General features: G+C 33.8%; 1 protein-coding gene across 10 annotated transcripts in view; it reads left to right on the plus strand.

Annotated features, from left to right (window-relative positions):
• LOC109533790 (plasma membrane calcium-transporting ATPase 1) overlaps window positions 1–22,369 on the plus strand; it is a 106,727-nt gene that overhangs the window by 77,379 nt on the left and 6,979 nt on the right. For 4 of the 10 annotated variants that reach the window (XM_019899194.2, XM_019899196.2, XM_019899195.2 and 1 more), the window contains 16 exons: window positions 2,591–2,761; window positions 2,824–3,018; window positions 3,360–3,649; window positions 3,705–3,915; window positions 6,443–6,478; window positions 7,043–7,437; window positions 7,526–7,768; window positions 7,824–8,065; window positions 8,127–8,571; window positions 8,839–9,033; window positions 9,098–9,304; window positions 9,370–9,568; window positions 9,624–9,835; window positions 9,892–10,043; window positions 10,182–10,317; window positions 16,266–18,494. In XM_019899194.2, coding sequence (XP_019754753.1) covers window positions 2,605–2,761; window positions 2,824–3,018; window positions 3,360–3,649; window positions 3,705–3,915; window positions 6,443–6,478; window positions 7,043–7,437; window positions 7,526–7,768; window positions 7,824–8,065; window positions 8,127–8,571; window positions 8,839–9,033; window positions 9,098–9,304; window positions 9,370–9,568; window positions 9,624–9,835; window positions 9,892–10,043; window positions 10,182–10,317; window positions 16,266–16,571 — 3,621 coding nt within the window. In that variant the 5' untranslated portion in view covers window positions 2,591–2,604 and the 3' untranslated portion in view covers window positions 16,572–18,494. Of the gene's footprint in view, window positions 1–575; window positions 688–2,150; window positions 2,235–2,590; window positions 2,762–2,823; window positions 3,019–3,359; window positions 3,650–3,704; window positions 3,916–6,442; window positions 6,479–7,042; window positions 7,438–7,525; window positions 7,769–7,823; window positions 8,066–8,126; window positions 8,572–8,838; window positions 9,034–9,097; window positions 9,305–9,369; window positions 9,569–9,623; window positions 9,836–9,891; window positions 10,044–10,181; window positions 10,318–12,577; window positions 14,093–16,265; window positions 18,495–19,929; window positions 19,999–21,477; window positions 21,493–22,369 lie in introns of those variants that run through there. The other 6 variants (XM_048662482.1, XM_019899198.2, XM_048662500.1 and 3 more) reach the window with 6 other exon arrangements.

Here is a 22,369-nt window from a genome sequence, read left to right on the forward strand (position 1 = left end):
AAATTCTGATTTCTTATATTTGTTACATGATCTACTACCATTATTTTAGCATGTAGAATCGCCCTTTTTTTCCGGTGAGGTTTGGGAAATAGAATCGCCTTTAAAAAATGTTGGTACAAAACTTTCCAAATATTGCAAAAAATAAACTAAAAATTAATTTAAATAATTATAAATGATGAATTAAAAATTGTTTTGAACACTGTATATGACAATAAATCGATTGAGCAATTAAACCGCCTTATATTTGACTTACTATTACACCTACAGACTCTCTGCATGGCAAACACTATTTAAATAAATAATTTTCCTATGAGATAATAATTGTATATTTAAAAGTTTGACATGAATCATTTGTTGCTATTGTGGGTCAGTGCAGGAGTACGTTAGATTTACTCTTAATTGAACAATTAACATTTGCTAGAAGAGGATGGAACGTGATTTTCGAGTTCGGATTGGCGATCTATCGTTGTTTCAGTGAACCAGGTTTTTAAACCCATAGCGATCCCTCGATTAGTTCGGTTGAGGCATTATTGGTGTCGTTGAAGCCGTTGCTTTCGTATACTAGTGCTATTTTCCTAACCCCAAATATTTGTTTATGAATAGAAAGTGGTACATTTCAGAGCAGAAGTTCTCAGAAAGTATTGTATTATTAATGAAATAACTTTGCATAGACACGACACGTTCCAGGTAAAGACATTGCATTCTTATCTTACTCTCCCCAACTGTTGTCTGCATCCTAGTTTTGGCATCTGTTAATGACCATCATTTTGTACTTTGATATAAAAAGTTTTCATTCCTTGCTGTAATGTTAGATTGTTTTGGTATTTAACTATTTTCTATTAAATTTCACTTTAATTGTCTGTTAAAGATAGTTGTTAGATATAGCAAATTTGTAGCTTTCACTTTGACGTCTCCATTCTTATTTTGATTTGTTGGTTTCTTCAACAAACGCTTTCGGGGAGTTGATTCCACTTTGAAAATCTGCTAGTTCACACTTTATGACCCTGTATTTCTGATATCGTCGAATTTATATCCAACACTTGTAAAAACTGTACTTTTTATACGTTTTAAACTGCCTTGCCCGTGTGGAACTTATCTTATCAGTCATGTATTTTCACTATGGGTAGTTTAAGATTTTTACTGAATTTTGAACAATCACTTTGGAAGTGTGTCCAATATCAGAACCATCACTTTATGAATTTAGACTTTATTGCGGGCAGCCAAACCGAAACGCACCAGCAAGCAGAACCACAAAAAGATTGAAAAAGCCAAATTGCTTTCAGGAACTCCAACTGAAGCCTGAAAATCAAAATGATTTGATGTAATCTTTCCTGATCTTCAGACCTTCGGCCCATTAAAAGCATTTATAACTTATAACTAAGACAACTAATAAAATCTACATATACTCTTCATCCAGTTGTATTAATAAAAATATTATTATTTAATTAAAAATCGTGCAATAGATAGGTGGAAAATGGACAATCCATATCTACATTTTTATTTAACTATGACTAACTTAATGCATTATATCTTGGTGTAAGCACTCGGTTCGTATTTATCTACATTTTCAAAGCAAACTCCATTTTATCATGCATAAGGTCAGAAAGTTGTCTATTGATTTAGTTGTGGTATTGTTGACATAAAACGTTTATTATTCTATGTGTTTCCTTTCTCGATTTTACATGTTTCCCTTCTTCTTACTTTCTTTCATTTACAGAGCATTCAACCGATTTTAGGCGATTGCCCGATTGATTATATTGTCTATTATATTATGCGTCTTTTCAGCTACAGTTGTAGATGCATTGAAGTCAATGAAATTCGGCCAGCCATTCATGTTTTTGGACAAAAATCTATTTAATTATAACCGCGGTTTAAACATATTTTTATCAGTTGCGTAAAATTTAAGTAGGTTCTATTATCATCACCTATTATTGTTTGTTTATCTAGACTCTCTTTAAGCTTTTAATGACAATTTAAAGATTTATATGTGGCTCCATGACGTCAAATGACGGCATTAGTGGGACCGATTACGTTAATAAGACACTTACAGATTGCAGAAGACGTCAGTAGAACTTGTAGATTAACTTATCTATTCTCAATCTGTATCATTTTGAAATTATTATACCACACCAAATTCTATTTGTGTCGCATACAGTTACATACAACAGTGTATCCATTCATCATTTAATACCGCAATCAGTTGCTTTGATGCGTTTTTCTTTAATTTTTATTTGGTAAGTTTATACTTGCATATCTAATTCATCAAGTCATATCAACGCACGCTACATGATATAATGATTAAAACGTTGTCCTGCTCCGTCAAAAAAAATTTGAAATAAGGAAATACCCTTTTATATTTTTCCTGAAATAAATTAGTACTATTACTTATTACATTATTACATTATTTTAAAATTAACTCATAAAACACAAAATGAAATTATATACTATCACAAGCACTTCTGTTTGCAGCAATCTGAGAAAAAGGTTCTGGTGGTACAAACCCACTCATTTATCGATTTTCCTTCGACGATATTTTAGCCGAAGGAATGGTTCTTATTGTCCAAAGAATCTAAAATCTTTTTTATTACAGAACTGCAGTAAGAAATGGCTACGATAGACGGCCGTCCCGCACAATATGGAATATCCCTCAAGCAACTCCGCGAGCTCATGGAACATCGATCTCATGAAGGAGTCCAGAAAGTACATGAACTGGGTGGGGTGCAGGAAATATGTAAGAAACTTTACACATCCCCAAGTGAAGGTAAGGAATTTATTTGCAACGAATGTATCATTGAACTTCAATGAATTTTTTGTCATTTTCAGGACTTAGTGGGTCACATGTAGATTTAGATCATAGAAGAGAAACATTTGGTTCCAATTCAATACCCCCCAAACCTTCAAAAACATTTTTACAGTTAGTTTGGGAAGCTTTACAAGACATAACATTAATTATTTTAGAAGTAGCTGCGATAGTTTCTTTGGGTCTTTCATTCTATCAACCACCTGCAGAGCAAGACGGTAAGTTGTTTGAACATTGAAAAATTTCTATACGGATATTTTCATTAAAATCTTGTTAAGTTTTGATCACTAAGTACTTCATTTTAGTGAACTGACAAAGATTTTTTAATACTTCGCTGATGACGCTCATCTTGAAGTAGCGCTATTTATATAATCGTCGCTTAATTGTAATATCTTGAAGTGATTACAAAAGTAGATTCCTTTCGTTTTTATAATATGAGCATTTGTTTCATTATTTTATATTTTTCGGAAGTATAAATTGTAGCTGATACATATAATCAGATAATATGGTTTAGCAACTGCACTAGGTACTTAATAATGCCAATTTTTGTTATTTTCAGAAAGTGGATTTGAAGATGATGAAACTAGCCATGGGTGGATTGAAGGTCTCGCGATTTTAATTTCCGTTATAGTTGTAGTGTTAGTGACAGCGTTTAACGATTATACTAAAGAAAGACAGTTCCGCGGTTTACAAAATCGAATAGAAGGAGAACACACATTTGCAGTTATCAGGGCAGGTGAAGTCAAGCAGATCTCTGTTAGCGACATAGTTGTAGGGGATATTTGCCAAATTAAATATGGTGATCTCTTGCCTGCTGACGGTATTCTCATCCAGTCCAACGATCTTAAGGTATTTTTGTTTAATTAGGATATTGACTTTTTAACTCAGGAACATTTTTTATTAGGTGGATGAATCATCGCTTACTGGTGAATCAGATCACGTGAAAAAAGGAGAACACTTTGATCCCATGGTTCTTTCGGGCACTCATGTCATGGAGGGTTCCGGTAAGATTTTGGTGACAGCTGTGGGTGTTAATTCGCAAGCTGGTATCATCTTTACCCTACTTGGCGCCGCCGTTGACCAGCAAGAGCAGGAAATAAAGAAAATGAAGAAAGGTATGTTTTATCTCATTAAATGCGCATGTCATTGTTTGAATCGTGACCCCCCCGTATTATTCCCATCTGTAAGGACTACTCGTGTTGCAGAATAATGTAACCTTTATTTTTATTGACCTAATCAATTAAATTATTTTAATAAAAAAGTATAAAGCAGCCCAAAAATGTTCTTCTATTAATTTACTGTCATGCAATGCATGTTTTGAAACCATTATTTGAAAACTCACTTTAGACCAATTTCTGACAATAGTACGTAAAGCCAGGTCAGGTATCAACATATTCGGCTGCTAGATATTTCAAGGCCTTAACCACCAAGATTTTTTTAAAATTTTTCTAGACGTTTCGAAACCATAAAATCATTTAAATTTTGAATAAAGAATGCTGTTTTTATTGACCCATAGCGAGCAATCAAATTATTGCGGCATAAGCACGTGTTTAACCTGAACAATTACGGGGTTGCTATCATCATTGGTATTAATGTTATTTTTCCATTCAATGTTATAGTTGTTTGAAAGCAGTGAGCTGAATTGTTAAGTATGAGAATTCAAACTACGCATTTCACTAGTTCATCCCAAAAAATAAATATGAACGATCTAACGTACATGTAGGCGTTCAATAATTGTAATTTTGTCAATTGATAAAGGTCACTGCGTAGATAACTTGCGTGAATTAGAATTTAAATATCACTCATATTTAGTCCAAAGTGCCAAATCTAAGAGTTGCACTATTATGAACGAATTGTAAACAAATAAAAATAAGTTTTTGGTCTGATTTGGTCAATCTATAATGTAGGATTTTTTCTCTGTCATTCAGGCTTCAAATTATATTAAATATAGGCACAATAAAATACATTTTTGTAATGTATTTTAAACTGCTTTTTAATTTGTTTGCCAATTTTTCTGCTATTAATTTCAGTTGAACATTTTCAAGTTTCTAAGAAAAGTAATTTTTTTAATTTTAGCCCTTTATACAAGTTACACTCGTATGTCTGTTATATTAAATATTTGTATTGTGGTCTCAGTAGTAGTTTAGTGAGAGTTCTTACAGATGAAGCATTAAATGACAATTTAAGTGTATTATTGTTAGTTGCACATCTTTAAATGTCTGTAACATCAAATAGAATGTCTGTCTTAACGTGCGAGGGGCTTACAAATTTTCAAAACTGCTGTGATCTTTCTCAGGAATTTTTTTAAAATTATAATTTAAAAAGTGCTCGCCGCCGGTTTTTATTACATGTGAAATGAAAATTTCAGAGCCTTTCCTCGTATTTTAAAAACTTTATTATGGCCCCTTTTCCCCCCCTTTTTAAATATGCATCTATATTGTCTTTGTAGTTCCAGTTTTACTCACATAACCATTTATACTTTCACATAACTTCATCGAAATTGATAAAATAATAATTTGTCCACCAGAAACATCCAGTATTTAAATAAAAAAAATATACATGTATATTTATTTTTAGTATATGATTTTTTTTTAAATATAGTTTTGGCTTAAAGCCACTTACAGTCTATGGTGCAAACGTCTCAATAAAATTTGAAGTTATTCAATTTCCGTCTGGACTTAAATATAGACACTGAGGTCAGTGTCGTAGCAACAACCGCTTGGAACTCTGTTCCTGAACAAGAAAAAAAAACCCTTACTTTTACGCGAACGCAACGTAGCTTTTTGGTTGCTTCTATCAAATGTATCTTTTTAAGTATTGCTGTCTGCACATGTAAGCGTCTAGTATCTGTTTCTGAATTTTTTGGTAGTTGATACAATAATTGGCTTAGATGGAATAATTTTATAAAACAGAAAAAACTGAAATAGTGGGGGAATCCCAGCAATTCAGTTATAAGAATACCTCGGCCAATACTTTTACAATTAAAAATATGTTCTCTGTGTCTGTTCAATCTGTGTCTGTTCAAAAATTAAAAATAACTGCTTTGATATTGACTATTCGATATGACTATTTATTCATGAACATAACTGACACTATTTCCTTTGTGTTTGTACTTGATAGATCTTGTAAAGTTCCATTCATAATTTAAAGCTGTTCTGATTAGTATTTTTGAGTATCCGATCACTAAGCAGTTCACTAATTATTTGGCCACTTGTTAGTGTAATTTAGGGTTGGCGTAGTGGATGATAAGCCGTTGCTATTATCTGAAAATAGCGCTAGTTAAGTAATTTACAGACCCCAATGTTTACTGAAGGCTGAAAACTTTTGCAGATGTTAAATTTAATTTTACCAAACTCTGAATCAATATGCATTATGTTATGTCTTAGTGATCACGACCCTTTCCAGACAGATAGAAATTGAACCAAAATATTTCCAAATTGACAGCTTTCTAGAAATGAAACAACTCTATCTTTCGATTTGATTTTGATATTCATATGTAGACTAAGTTTCTATTTGGACAAAGTATTGATCTGTTTTTACTATATGCTGTAAGATTCATATTTTTATATTTTACCCATGTCAGGACTTTGGGAGTGTTTTTGAGATTGCTAATGTTCTCCTTTTGCATGTGTTTTTGTACAGAAGCTAAAAAGCAGCGGAAGAAGAAAAGTTTGACAGGTGAATAATTTTTTTTACTATTATATTATAAATATAAATAAACTACTTTAAGAGCTTCACTTAAATTGATTGTTAGGTTACTAACGATATTATACAACTTCATGAAAATTTATTTATTAATACAATATTTTAAATATATATGGCTAACCTCCTACCTGCATGGTAATAATAAATTTTCAATTTGTTTTATTTTTTATAACTGTTATATGTTTCCTGTACATTTTCTAATTTTGATCAAATGCCACGGTTTGATAAATTCGTTTACTTTCGGCTCTTTCAACACTATTTTGTGTAGTTTCAGTGTATTATGACAACCGCATATTCAATGTAGTTCAATGCCGTTTTAATATGTTTAGTTGTTTGATTACATATCATTACAGTTTAAAAATGATTTAGTTGTTATCATTTTGGCTGACAACATAAGCGTATTCATTTAATACACTGAAATCATTATTCACATGCATGTTCGTAAATAGAATAAACTTTTCTCAATGAAATTGGTATTCAAAACGTGGCATTCCAAAGGCTTACAACAATCATATACTGATAATATTTCCAAATTAGGCGACGAAGAGAACGTAACCGGAAATAGCCATATGAACTCTCCAGCTCCTGTTGCGAATAAACATGACAATGCAGCTGATGGCAAAGAGAACCATGTGAATACCGCTCCTCCACCAGAAACCACTCATAAGAAGGAGAAATCTGTATTGCAAGCGAAGCTGACTAAACTGGCAATTCAGATTGGTTACGCTGGATCCACCATTGCTGTTCTTACTGTTATCATTTTGGTTATCCAGTTTTGCGTGAAGACCTTTATCATAGAGAAGCAACCATGGAGAAATGCTTATGCTAATCAACTAGTTCGTCACTTGATTATTGGTGTTACCGTTCTTGTCGTAGCTGTGCCTGAAGGTTTGCCATTGGCTGTAACCCTCTCTTTAGCTTACAGTGTTAAGGTAAATTTTACAGCAATCAAACAGTTACTACACCCGTAATGTAGCCCTTAGTCCTCATTGATTTATATTAATTTGCATCATTTTATAGAAAATGATGAAAGACAACAATCTAGTACGTCATTTGGATGCATGCGAAACTATGGGCAATGCAACTGCTATCTGTTCCGACAAAACCGGTACTTTGACCACAAACAGAATGACTGTCGTGCAATCGTATATCTGTGAGCAACTATGCAAGACTATCCCTAAGTTCAGCGATATTCCTTCACATGTCGGAAACTTGATCATACAGGGTATTGCTGTCAACTGCGCTTATACTTCTCGAGTTATAGTAAGAACCATTTCGATTCGTTTGTTGCAAAATCTGCATTATATCCGGATTTTAGCTTCCGGAAGATCCAGCTGAACTGCCAAACCAAGTTGGTAACAAGACCGAATGCGCTTTATTAGGATTTTCATTAAATCTGAACAAGAATTATCAGAATATTCGAGACGACTGTCCAGAAGAATCTTTCACCAGAGTTTATACCTTCAACTCCGTTAGGAAATCCATGAGTACAGTCATTCCCCGCCGAGAGGGTGGGTTTAGGTTATACACCAAGGGTGCTTCTGAAATTATTTTAAACAAGTAAGCACGTCATTTAAAAAGAATGGTATTACTTAGTTACGTAAAACAATCTATCTATTAGGTGTGCCTTTATATATGGTCATGATGGCCGATTGGAGAAATTCACACGAGACATGCAGGAAAGATTACTCAAGCAAGTGATAGAACCAATGGCCTGTGACGGTCTTAGAACAATCTGCGTAGCTTACAAAGAGTTTGTGAATGGTAAAGCAGAAATCAATCAAGTCCACGTAGATAACGAGCCTAATTGGGAAGATGAAGACAACATTGTTAGCAATCTAACTTGCCTTTGCGTCGTTGGAATAGAAGATCCAGTTCGTCCCGAAGTACCAGATGCCATAAGGAAATGTCAAAAGGCCGGAATTACTGTTAGGATGGTTACTGGAGACAACATAAATACTGCACGATCCATCGCTACTAAATGTGGAATTATCAAACCAAATGAAGATTTTCTCATTCTCGAAGGCAAGGAATTCAACAAAAGGATCCGGGATAGTTCTGGAGAGGTAGGCTTTTTAAGAAGAAAATCTGTTTCTTTACCTGCTCATTCAACAAAATTAGTCACACTTTGTTCAAATAAGAACACCCATTTAGATGCAACATTATTTCAAATGAAGAGTTTTTTAGCGTTCGAAAACCCTTTTCATTCGTTCAAGTAGAAATCCGCTCTATTTCGCTGGCTCGTGCAGTTATGCTCTCAAAAAAGAACGTACATCTTTCTAAAGAAAGTTACTTCACAAGGAGTTATTCCAATGGGGTAATTTTATTGATAGGTTCAACAACATCTCCTGGATAAAGTCTGGCCTAAACTGCGAGTACTGGCTCGTTCATCTCCCACCGACAAGTACATCTTGGTCAAAGGTATTATTGACAGTACTGCAACTGATAATCGAGAAGTCGTAGCTGTAACTGGGGACGGAACGAATGATGGACCTGCTTTGAAGAAAGCTGATGTTGGCTTTGCTATGGTAATGAGACGATAATTTCATTTTACCATCGAATGATTAACTGTGACCTGTTATGGTTTTTTAGGGCATTGCTGGTACCGATGTAGCAAAAGAAGCTTCCGATATTATTTTAACTGATGACAACTTCAGCAGTATTGTCAAAGCCGTTATGTGGGGTAGAAACGTATATGACAGTATAGCTAAATTCTTGCAGTTCCAACTGACTGTAAACGTTGTTGCTGTTATTGTCGCTTTTATTGGTGCTTGTGCAGTTCAGGACAGTCCTCTGAAGGTAATTACGACAATATGCTACTTTATTAATGTTTCAGTTACTACTAATCATTTTTTATGTTTTAGGCTGTACAAATGTTATGGGTCAACTTAATTATGGACACTTTAGCATCTTTAGCTTTAGCCACTGAATCACCCACAAGCGATTTGCTGCTTAGAAAACCTTATGGAAGAACAAAACCGCTTATTTCAAGAACCATGATGAAGAACATTCTTGGCCAGGCTATCTACCAACTAACTGTAATATTCTCTCTATTGTTTGTCGGTAAGTTGAATTAGATTGTTCTAATAGCAATTTTTTTACACCAACATTGTTATAGGTGACAAAATGCTAGATATCGAATCAGGAAGAGGGGCGGAAATCGGCGCCGGACCAACTCAACATTTTACTGTAATTTTCAACTCATTTGTCATGATGACCTTATTCAATGAATTCAACGCCAGAAAGATTCACGGCCAAAGAAATATATTCCAAGGCATCTTCACTAATCCCATCTTCTACACTATCTGGATTGGAACTTGCGCTGCACAAGTAAGCTGATTAGTCTTTTAAAAAATTGTTATAATTAATATTGTGCCATTAACTAGGTTGTCATTATTCAATATGGAGGAATGGCCTTTTCAACCAAGGCCCTCACTTTGGAGCAATGGTTCTGGTGCTTATTCTTTGGCATTGGAACACTTCTATGGGGCCAACTTGTTACCACCATCCCAACCCGCAAGATTCCTAAAATTTTGTCGTAAGTTGTCAACATACATAATTGAATTCAATATGTTGCAATGTTTTAATCATTATTTGTACTAGTTACACGTTTAAATATTCTATAATAATATTTGCTGCACATTGCGTTATTCTTAAATATTGTGGTGACTATTAGATGGGGTCGTGGTCATCCCGAAGAATACACAGAAGCTATAGCAATTGGCGAAGAGAAATTTGATGTCGATTCCGACAAGAAACCAAGAGCAGGACAAATCCTATGGATTCGAGGTCTTACACGATTACAAACACAGGTAAGTTCTATTAATAATTCTGGTAGCTACATCAATTAAGTTTTGTAAAAAATATATCGAAATTGGCCGCCTTATCTCTTAAACGGATAGTCGACCAATATAGTGATGAGTCAGAGCCTTTATTGTCCAGCAAATAAATGAAAGCCTCGGACTCATACAAGTGTAATGATATGAAATGTGTGACTGATTTTTGGAACAGAGCTCAGTTTAAGGGTTTCTATAGGTAAAGTCGTATAAACATTGAATTAAGGTCCTCCCATCTGTCTCATCCTTGATTTCCTATACCACTTTTCTATTTTTAGTCTTACTTGACCAGCATGACTGCTGCTTAACAGTTGACAGTGCGTGTCGCAAAATTAATCCTTCCGTCTGGGTGGTCAACTAGTATCGTATTTATTTAAAATTTTATTAAATATAAAGCTGATCTTAAAATCTCAAATAAGATGACAGCATTTTATCTAACCAATTAAGGCATTTCCAGCTAGTATTTTCATAAAACATATACTGGAATAGTATGTATTATCTAAATAAAATGCAAATGAGATGCAGCAGCAGACGCAACACGTACTATTCTTTTATAATCATTAGGGGCTTCAGTTTTGTTACAAAATGTGTGTTGTCCACCCAAGGAATAATTGTTCGCTTCTAGTTGTCAATGTTTTTTTTGTAGCGTTCCTTTTTTAAATGTTTGTCGAATAGATTAACGTTTATGCCTTGCAGGTGCAGTAACTCAATTTTAATGTAGTTTTAACTGATTTAAACACCAAGTATTACTAATATTTTAGTAAGCCAGCAGTGGTTCTACTAATCCCATCTTCTGTTTAGTTTAATTTTTGTATTGAGAGAGTTGGTGATACTTTAAATTTGTTCAGATTGCTTTCCTTTTTTCCTAACTCTCTTTTAGTTTTTAGATGCTTTCTATTTCAATGTAAATGAGTTATCAATGGTATACTTTAATATCAGAAGAATTGATTTTATCTTCTTGATATTGAATTACATTGAACAGCTATTCACTCTTTAGCATGCGTAGAATCAGACACCATTCACCGTAGTAGAAGTTACTTATTAATTTACACTTTGCTAAGCTGGTAAAATATTAGATTACAGTGATAGTCCATATGCATGAAAGATCACGTTAGAAACAGTCCATTTGATAATCTTTTTTGATACTGCTGCTTTCAGTGTCATCACCTAACGTTAGGCACTGAGAAAGTAACAGATAAAAAAGGTTGAAATAAAAATAAAGTAAATCTGAATATAGACGAAAAATATGGCTGTGTTGTCTAAAGTTGCACCTATATACACAAATCTGACCGATTGGCAAACTGTTTGCCCATCAGAGCACTTTGATGCTCGTATTTTAATGTCCTCTGTCTGTTGCGTCATACTTTTACGTCTTTGGTACATCTTACATCAATGGTACTTTAATTCGTGCCGATTTTGCATTAAGTAAATGAAAAATAGTATAAGCATTCTTAGGTAAACATATATACATATATGTATATATATTTACCGATCTTCAGCAACGCGTTTTTTGATAGCCTGGCATAGATATTTTTGGTTTGTCTTGTAGATAACGTTTTTACATTTAAGCTACGTATCTGGTCAAAATATGTTTATATATAATATGGTCAAAGAATGTTTATCCTTCAGAATTTAGAAGAAAAGTACACTTTTTTATCTAAAAACTCAAAAATCTTTGAACTCTAAATTACATTTATCTATGTCATGCGCTAACGACGAAAATCCGTTTCATCTAATATTTGCAGACGGGATGACCCTATTTAAATATAAGAGGTCTTAGAAGTAGCTGACATGTTGGATGTTGATATTTGATAATTTCAAATTGGAATTTTTTACATACATGTAATGCTATTTTTTTGGTACTCTGCCGAATATGCATATGGGTTTGTTTGATTAATTAGTTTGCTTTTATTGGCATTACATAAAATATACTGAAGCCCATTTAATTATACTGTCATACCAAACATTAGGTATTTATTGCATTTCCTGACATTTTTGGGCAACTCTGTTATTAAAGTCAATATTTTCGTATGAATATTTGGGACATTTTGCACTAATTAATGGTTAAAGAAAATAATCCATTTGATATTTTTCATACAATACAAGTAAAATTCCAATTTAAAAATGTCTAATATATGAACAACTACTGATAGTTCGTTAAGCTCCTGGATGTTTTCCACTATGGTCGCACATGTAGCAACAGTAAAAATAATCAACATTTTTGTACGTTTGATAGCCAGCTGAAGCGATGAAAGAAACTGAGGTATAGGGAACCGTTGGGTGTATCAAGCAAATTCCGCCACACAAAACAAGTATGTAGTTGTAGTAGGCCTTCTTTTAGCTGAACTGCGATTGCCGACTATTTGCACTTCTATACAATGTTAGATGTTTTTAGAGCCAAACCTTCCTGGATGTGTCTTGTCGCCCCCTTACCCTGTACCTCGTTTAGTTTAGTGGTACCATTAGCCAATACCATCAATTGATCTGTCACTTTATACCAACATGACCAAACCGATACCTTTTACGAGCGTGCTGCTGACAACACAGCCAGTTATAAGCGTTTGGGTTTTTTCGGGTTTGATGACTGTTTTAGGGATTTTTGGATTTTTGTTTTTGGCTTATGACCAGATTTATTTAAATATGGCTTAAATTAAAGAACGGAATGTCATTGACCTTTTAATTCTACAAAAATCCAAAAAACTCTTCAATTAATATATTTGCGAGCAGTGTATGTACATATGAATGATTGTATTTAACATGTATAAATGTGTGACTAACATCTAGCGCAGCTTTCATATTAACGAATGATTGATCTATTAACGAATGGCGAAAGTTGGTGTTCTGGAAAAGTATGTTACAGTATTACGCCCTCTGCGCTGTTTCTATGATCTGTCTCTTTCACTATCTTTTGGTTTTTATGTTTTTCCGTTTTGAGACTAGAGGATGAGGGACTGTAAATATAGCTCGCCAACCATTTCTAACAAAACACACTTACATACCATTATACTAATTCGACAAACAATGAAAGAAGTAAACACACTATTAATGTGATTTTGCACTGGGTTTTGTTTTTAGGTATATATTTCATAGTTACTATTTTACGCTAGGCGTTGTATATTTTTGGAATATTCTTGCTCTTGTAATTTAATTTTGTATATATGTGTTTACTTTTTTTCTCGTTATTTTCTTCAGTATCCAAGCAATCGCATACCTATACCTAACCTATCAGTCAATATTGACTTCAAAGATCATGTTTTGAATCGCTTCCAGTTAATTATATTTAGTATAGACTTCGTAGAGACCTAACTTATAATCTGTATATTTCATCAATTTCTAAAAATTGTGATAAGGTGGCCCACAATTTAAAGTTAGTTCCAACTATAAAGGGTGCCTCAAAAATGCTAACATGTTCACATGCAGCCAAGTTTTTAGAGTGGGTAGGTTTCCAGAAGACATACTATAGAAAATGCGAACCATTTTTGATATAATGCGGAAGAATATGAAACTGTAGCACCTAATTCAACAAAATTGTAAGACATCTTCAATAGTTATTCGCTCGTCATTTCTTCTGACAACTACTATAAAAATTGTTGTATAAGTTTTTCCTTTGACAAATTTCATTTCAATTTAAATGTATAAAAAATGTCCCGAAACCTGCGTTTTAAATTTAAATAACCTTCGACTGACATTTTTCGGTTATTGGAACGATTAATTGCCATTGATTACACGAAGGAAATAATTGAAGAAAGAACACTACCGTTAATATGGAAGTAACAAGTTAGAAGAGCCATTCGCACGAATCTTCATACTTTTGGGGCACAAATATTTATATCTTTGAATTAGGAAGGAGGCTTTTTGAATACTTAATTCATTCGTATACGTTTTGGATAATTCTTATTGGATTTACTTAAATAATTATTTCTGTAATTATAACAATTATTGGTTTTACGTACCTATTTCGTATTACTAATAACAGTTTTTTTTGTTAGGTTTGATTTTAACGAGTCATGTTACAAGCTTACTTGTTTTTTCCATAAAATATCAGTTTTTTAGTAAATCTTTTGCCACTCGTGTAGCATATAGCAATTATCCGGAAAATGGTTAATTTTAAAATTTGGCTGCACTGCTTTTGAGAAAACGTCGAAGCAGATATTAATTTAAAACGTAGGTTTTTGGACATACTGAACAGCTAAGAAATTAACTTTGATGTGGGTTGAATATCTAGCAAAGCAATGCCTCGATTTTTTAAATTTTGTTCTAAAGTTTCACAAGTATCCATATTTTGTCAAATTTTGTGTATTTTCCATAATGAATTCAATAACGTAATCGTATCTAGACAGACGTATCTAAAACATCCTGTATATAAATTTAGTCTAACGTTTCCTCGTTTGAGATAAAGGCTCGATTAAGACGGGCCACCGATTCCACAGGGCGATTCAAGTTTAATCTTGATAATTTCAGGAACAGTTTAGAATAATGTGTCTACATGAATACATTTTTTACCTAAGTCGCATCGTTTCGAAGACAGAAGGTGCTGAAATAACATGATTTTTTTCTGATTAAGATGAAATTCAAAACACAAACACTTCTAATGAAGAATAATAATAGGGTTTTAATCCGTCACAATGTCCGGACACAGCTGATATACCAGACACGACCAAAATTCCGTCACAAAAGCAAGATGTAAAACGTCAGTTCAATCAATAAATCAAATCTATGTGGGTTTCCACGGCCTAAATATCGCATTAAAGTATCGCGTTGGCTTATTAAGTTGTTTATATTTTATCTAAATGTAAAAAAACTAAGAGACAAAGAAGTGTAGAATTTAATCAGTGAATTTACAGGTGTTTTATTGAAATATTTTTTTGTTTAACAGGGGGTGGCACACAAAATACACTTCCAAGGAGGAAGTGTGTTTGAAAAGTAAGGGGAATATGCAAGGTCATTAGAAGTATTTGTGTCCCGAATTTTACCTGCAGTGGTTCAAAACGCATGGAGAAAAAGCGGGAAAAAGTCTTATTTTAACGCTTTTTATCTCCGTAACGATGCGATTTCAGGAAAAAATCGATTATATGTAGGGACATTTTTCGAACCTGTTCTATCGATTCCTGAAGTTGTAAAGCTTAAACCTGAAGCACACTGTAGTTTTCCATTAATTCATATGCGATCTTAATATCAAACATATTAAGAAACATTATCTTTGAAATTCGGTTGGGAAAAAATTTAGGTAGGGTTTAAACTATCACCAGCTTAAGGAAAAAAGGAACGGCAAAATTTTATAAAGAGTACTTTTTAACTTACCTATTGAGACAGAATAATAAATATATACTTTTGAAAATCCCTCTAACCAAAATGTGAATAACAGCGTGAGTGCTTTTTAAATATAATTTTGGTGTTTTGACTAAAAGCTACATGATTCTTGAATTATTTAAATCAGAGGTCAAAGCATCAAAGTTTCTAAATGAGTGAAAGCAGCAAGGGAGACCAAGCTCAGAGAATGGACACTTTTGAGTGTGATTTGTTCTACTAAAGAAAATATCGTCATCATTCAAATTTTTTCAGTGTCATTAAATGAATGTGCAATTAAGAATGTTGAAAACAAAAAGGACAAATTACTAGTTTCTGTAGAGTACCTTCAAGTTCACGTGGTCAGACTTATGGGATTAGGAAATAGTAAGGGATCTTGACTTCGAATAAAGTAATAGGTTCAAATGATTCCGATTCAGTATTTTATGTCACTATCAAACAGAATAAGTGTTCGACTGTTACTACAAGACAGTAAAGACAATAAATAATAAACAATATTTGAATGATGATGTATGCCGGGGCAAACCGAGACTATGCTGTCGGCTTGTCCCATGTGTGCGAGTGCGTGCATGTACTCCCGGCCCGCCTGATGAGACCCTGCTTCCCTGTGTTTGCAGCTGCGAGTAATCAGAGCTTTCAAGTCTACCCTGGAGGACCTAGAAGAGCGCCGCTCGGTACATAGTTTACACAGCTTACACAGTTTGCGCAGTTCGCGCAGCCACACCGGTCCCTGGCCGCCGCGGCCTCTATCAGACATCACTTACATTGACGAAGATCCGGCGAACCCGGTGGCACATCGCGTCAAGGACGACCAGCGCCCTGTCCCTTCTCCCAACACCTTGCGACTACCTCCTCATAATGCGCAGTATGCGCCTGCCTCTCCTGCGGACCTGCCTAAGCCAGTGCATGAAACGCGCATCTAGTGCCGTCAGTCCTGGCCGCAGCGCGTGCATGCTCATTCGCGGCGACCAAAGGGCTCTAAGCGCGTGCGCACGATACGGCTCGATACCTCTACGTGGTGAGCGCGCACTCAGTTTCATGCAGTTCGGTTGAATTCCGCTGATAGCGCTTGTCAATAATACATATCTGCAGTCCTCTCCTGTTATTGTAATATCATGTCACCCTGACAATCACTAAATAGAGGCTCGTAATTTTTTATAAAACCCATAAATATCAATATTTCTATGCATCACAGGAAGCATTGTGCATAGTTTGGCTTTAAGTTTATCTGCCCCACATTCAAAAATGTTTACTAGCTATACTGCTTACAGCAAAAACTCCAACGGATAGCTAGCCTTAGATTCAGTGTATACTTTGTTCAACACACTCCACATTGTCACATTTTCGAACAGCATTACATTTTTAATTAAGGACTTATCTGGTACTAAAATATATTTGAAGCAACTTTGCTTCTTTGTGTGTACGTTATTACCAGCTTTCACTGCCAGATAATGGCTCCATAATTTGCTTGATTCAAGGTAATAATGTGAAGTTCTAATTTTTAAGGACGCGTCACTATTCGCATTATTACATTTGAGTGAGTCAAGGAAATTTGATTCCTAGCAGTTATTCACAGACAAGTAGCAATGCAGCAAATTACGACCGATAGTTCACTTTTCACAACTGTCTCGAATTTAGAGGTAATTTAGTGTGCACGCCTCGTTGAGGTCATTCGCGCTGCGGTCTAGGCCACTCCAAGCTAATCAACTAGTGTGTTTTTTTTTTGTTTTTAGCAAATCCATCTCCTTTCCACATCTTAACCTCATCCTAACTGCTACAAACCAATTTCGATATGTCCTTTACCTTAGTGTATATACCTCACTGGCCCAATCAAGTTTTAATAAGACGGTTTTTAGTCATTGTGGGTTTGTTGATTGATTGCTACCAGTTTGATTGTAGGGCGAGTCAGTGTTTAAAAACTGTTAAGAAAAATGATCTGCTATTTTTGCGCTCTATTGAACGACGATCCAAATGATACGAGCAACTTGCAATTGCAAATGTTGATATTACATATATATACATGTTAGTAGTTACTTCTCGACTAGCATTTGGTAAATGTTAGGTTGAATTTTATTGGCGGTTGATATGTTAATTGATACTGTGGTGTCCTTTCTTGAAATCGATTGCCAAACAATTTGATGGGTGCTTCGCATAGTACGGTAATTGTGTATGGTTGCATATTGCATATTGCATCAACTCACACGTTGAGTTTATGCAATATATCATATTGGCATATCACATCATGGCAGTGACATCTTTTATTTTGTTTGTGTCTTTGTTATTAATATTACGTCATGCAACAGCCAACTGCGAGTTTAAATAGTCTTCCGAGTTATAAATATATAAAATATGCATCAACATCAGTTTTTGAGTATAGTGTTATTAAAGCTTGTTTGGGTACATTCGGTTTTTGAATTAAACCTCTCGTTAGCTTAGCATAGTAGGCATAATATTGACCGAAACCATTACTACATTGTATTATTTTGTATATATACATATTTCGTCTTTGATGTAGAACTAGCTGTATGTATAGCATCTTATAGTTAGTACTCTCAGGTTAGTGGTAATGGAAACAAATGATATTTTATTTAAAAACTTGTTTAGCGCATGCACACTTTTGGGTGTCAAATGTAATGTATACCAAAACGGCCAACAACATATATATGAATTTTTGCGGAAGCTGTTTGCATCAATATAACTTGAAATTTGCAGTTGTTAACGTTGTGAGATTAAAAATCTCGCTATTTTGCCAAAAAAAAACTTATTTGCTGCGCACGGCTGTGTGGGTCAGCAGGCTATATTTACTTAATCCTTCGATATTAGTTATTAAATAGTATACACAGTAATTGACTCATCTTACTTTATCCTGTTTTATTTTATTTTCATTATTACAATTATTTTTCATAAATAACCAGTTTCACCTAATTCTTGTTTTGGTTTCGCTGATTATAGCATTAACTATGGGATTTGTCTGTGGTCGCATTCCAAATTCAAACTGCATACACTGAATGTGTATATTAGAATTTCAGCTGTTCAACAACAGAAAAGTAGTTCTGTTGGCGTGATAGAACAACTTGCGTGCTATTCATTACATCAATGTATCGCGTTCCATGCGGAACTAACATTTTTCGGTATCATTATTAGATAGACACTTATATTTTTATTTCCTGACCCGTATCCCTTTACTGCAATTTTAGGGCGCTATTGTGCATACTTTCATAATCTGTTTTGAAATGCTATGTTCTTAATATTCGGCATTGAGCCAAGGCAAAGTTACACACGTTTGAGCTACCGTTTGTCTGTTATTATCTGATTCACTTTATAGATCACGTCTACATATATTTATATATATATATATATAAGTAGATCTACATCTTCGTTTTGCAAAAATACAGCGACCAGTTGGCTTGCTGACTTTCTTGACTAGTTTATTTACATCAATATACAGAATAAAGTTTTCGTCATTTGGTTTTATTTCTTTATGACCCCACCCTACCACCTAACATACTAACTTTTTCACTTTATCTGTTTATACATTGCTTAAACACGAACTTGTAAATCGCATAAATCTCTTGTCTTGCAAAGCTTATCAACATGAAAGTAATAATAGCTAAATTACAGAAAAGCAATTATTTGATTGGTTAACTGTTGTTAATTGATTTAATTATGTTGCAACTTGTTATTTGTGTTCCATATCACTAAATTAATTAACATAGTCTCTGTTTTATTGGAATTATAATAGTAAATATGAATTGTTGTAAATATATGTTTTTGCATTTTGCATGACATAATAATATATGTTTGGTGAGGGTTTTAAAGAAATAAGATCTTTTTAGGTTTGGTAAGATGCATTTTGTCCCGAAAACGTTTTTTCCTAATTTGAAGCTTAATTAACCTTGACCCTGTAAAAAGAATCCAAACCCCTCAAACAAAAATGCCTTTGGTATGTTGCTTATTTTATTATTGTTGCATGACAATTTGTATTATTAAGAGAAAAAAATATCTACAAGCCAGATCTATAAAATTATTAATAGCAGAACATTGCACTGTTTGTAATAGTAATATGTAAATGTTCTCAACATTAGGATACGAAAACTTTCAGGACAATTATGTGGGCTTACCAAAACTATAAACTTGCATTTATAAATGGCGCTGTCTTTTTACAAAATTCATTCAGGTTTACTAGTAGTGTCTATTATTCTGTGCACTATATTTTATTGTTTTGTGTGTTCACTGTCTGTCGAATCACTCTTTAATGTTCCCCTTTGTTACTTCTTGAAGGTGATAGGCGGTGAATTACAAGAACGTTTGATTCCGGTTCCATACAGCAAGAGTTCAACTGACCAAGCTGTAAGCTGCTTTCCTACATCTATTCTGTCCGCTGTGTATTTCGTATGCGCTATTCGCTCTTGTTTGTACTTTTTTGGCGCGCAGGCACTTCCACTGCTTCAGTTTGCGTTCTTCAATCGCATTGAAAAAAGTTCCAACCTTCCAATTATAATTCTGTCATCACTATTCGGCATATTTGTGCCTCTCTAATTAATTGAAGCAGTGAAGTATGTTTTATTTTCAGTTTTGTTTTGAGTTTCTAGTGACTTGTTTATATTTTTGCGTGTTTCTTTTTGGTTTTGCACGTTGCATGCATCCTTTTGTTGTTTTTGTTTCAAACACTTTGTTCACTGATGCATAATATCGCTCAAAACGAGTATTAAGCTCGGCCGAATTTTGAAAGCTTAAATTTTCGTTCACCAGGCAGTTTTTCAACCTCTATTCTAAAACGTTGCATTTAATAAATATTAAAACACTTTCCTCCGTTAATTTGGCTTACATAAATTAAGAGAAAGCACTTGGTTATAGATAAATACCAGAAATTCCAGCTTGATATAAATAGTGTACATATTAAACGTTTTTACAAAAAAGCCGAATGGTTTTTGTGTTACACAATCGCATCGAAAAATAATTTCACAAAAATTAGAACCTCTGGAAGTTCTCTATCAAAGTACTTACCAAGCAACATGTACATAAGGGTTCTAATTTCTGAGCGCTTGATGCTATTTGAATGTTTTTTTAGTGTAAATAGAGATTATAATTGTTAGACAGACTTTAAATGGTGACTCATTCATAAAGTTATTCCTCGTTTTTAATATTACTAATTATTTCGCGTTAATGCATAATAGTATTTTAGTTTTTGCCTGGATAGAAAAACTAATTTTCTTTTAGCCTCGAATATTTACCTAATAGTTATATCTCAAATATTAGCGCCTGATGCTTCTTAATAGATAATGACGGCCTCGTTGCGCACAATTCTAGCGTTGTTTGTTAAATTACTGTAGAGGCTTCTATTTATTTGTATAAATTTGTTTACGATCAAGTTGTTTCCTGGTTGTTGTATAAATTTTTATCTTTTTGTATGTGCGATCACAAATGGAGACTATTAGCGTGACTCATTATGGTGCTCTAAAAGCTTGAAAATCCAGAATAGAATCAATCCTAAACAATATCTTCATTCAATATGATTTTAAGCAAATGTGGTTCATATCAGTCGAATGTAAATTTCTCGATTTTCAATTCATTTAATTGAGTGTCATTTTGAGTTAGTATCCGTGTCGCAATACATACAACTTTTCATTGAACATGTACTTGGTTTTTGTTTTAACACAGTTGCGATAATTTTTTTAAATAAATTTTTTTAAATTCGATAAATTTTATTTTTGACTAAATGCCAGTTTGTGTTTTGATGGCCTTTTTATGTGCGTATTTGTTATTAATTGTTTACTTTTACTGAATTTTGGTGTGTTTACTAATACCCACATATATACATACATACAGGTGGGGCAAAGTCAAGTAAGCAATCTAAGCAATATCTGGTAAAAACTGTATGTATAAACATTGTTATTCGTGTGTGTTTAAGTGGTGCTCAGACAATTTAAATTGTGTTATTTGTGGAAATTGCAAGTTCAATGTTTTTATCCTAAATTATCATTCGATACGACAAGATCTGACTGCTTGCTATTCATCAAGGTGTAACGCCATTGCAGTGCGATCTTTTCAGCCTACTGTCTTGTTAATCTATTTTAAACTCGAGAACTCGTACTCACCTTAAAATTTTACTAACTATTTCAAATTTTTCATTTCCCTAACAGGTTATTCTGACTAACTAGTATAGTATTAGAAAGAATCATTCAATATCTTCTTTTATATTCACCAATGTGTTAAAAATCATCTGATGTGATTTTTAATAATCGTCTTTAATTCATGTATTCAATTCGTTCACCAGTCAGGATAATAAGTTAGAGAGAAATATTAAGAGTTTATAATTATGTATCAACTTTCCCATTGATGTTTAAACCCAACCCCAATCTTTATTCCTTCCATATATGATAAAGTTGACTGAAGGCAATCGGCTTTTTAGTTTCCTACTGCTTTTCATCCTGCGTATTTAAGATCCGATCACGGCATGCAACGTAACACCAATACATAAACAAAACACACTGTCTCCTTTTCAATCCTACACTGTATGTATGCAAGCCACAGCTAACTAGTGTGGCATGTATATATGAAGTTTGCATGTTGGCTACATCCTTCCAAACTAAAGGTAGATTTTTCCTTAGATTGTAAATTGAGTTCGTGTACATATGTAATATTTTTGCTAAAATCTACCTTACTTTGGCCCCGAGAATGGGTTCTCCCAAGTTCAAATATATTCTCTGTCCTTATCACA

This window comes from Dendroctonus ponderosae, unplaced genomic scaffold (assembly GCF_020466585.1).
Source record: "Dendroctonus ponderosae isolate FM_Combo_2020 unplaced genomic scaffold, Dpon_F_20191213v2 Dpon_F_20191213_1, whole genome shotgun sequence".
NCBI lineage: Eukaryota > Metazoa > Arthropoda > Insecta > Coleoptera > Curculionidae > Dendroctonus > Dendroctonus ponderosae.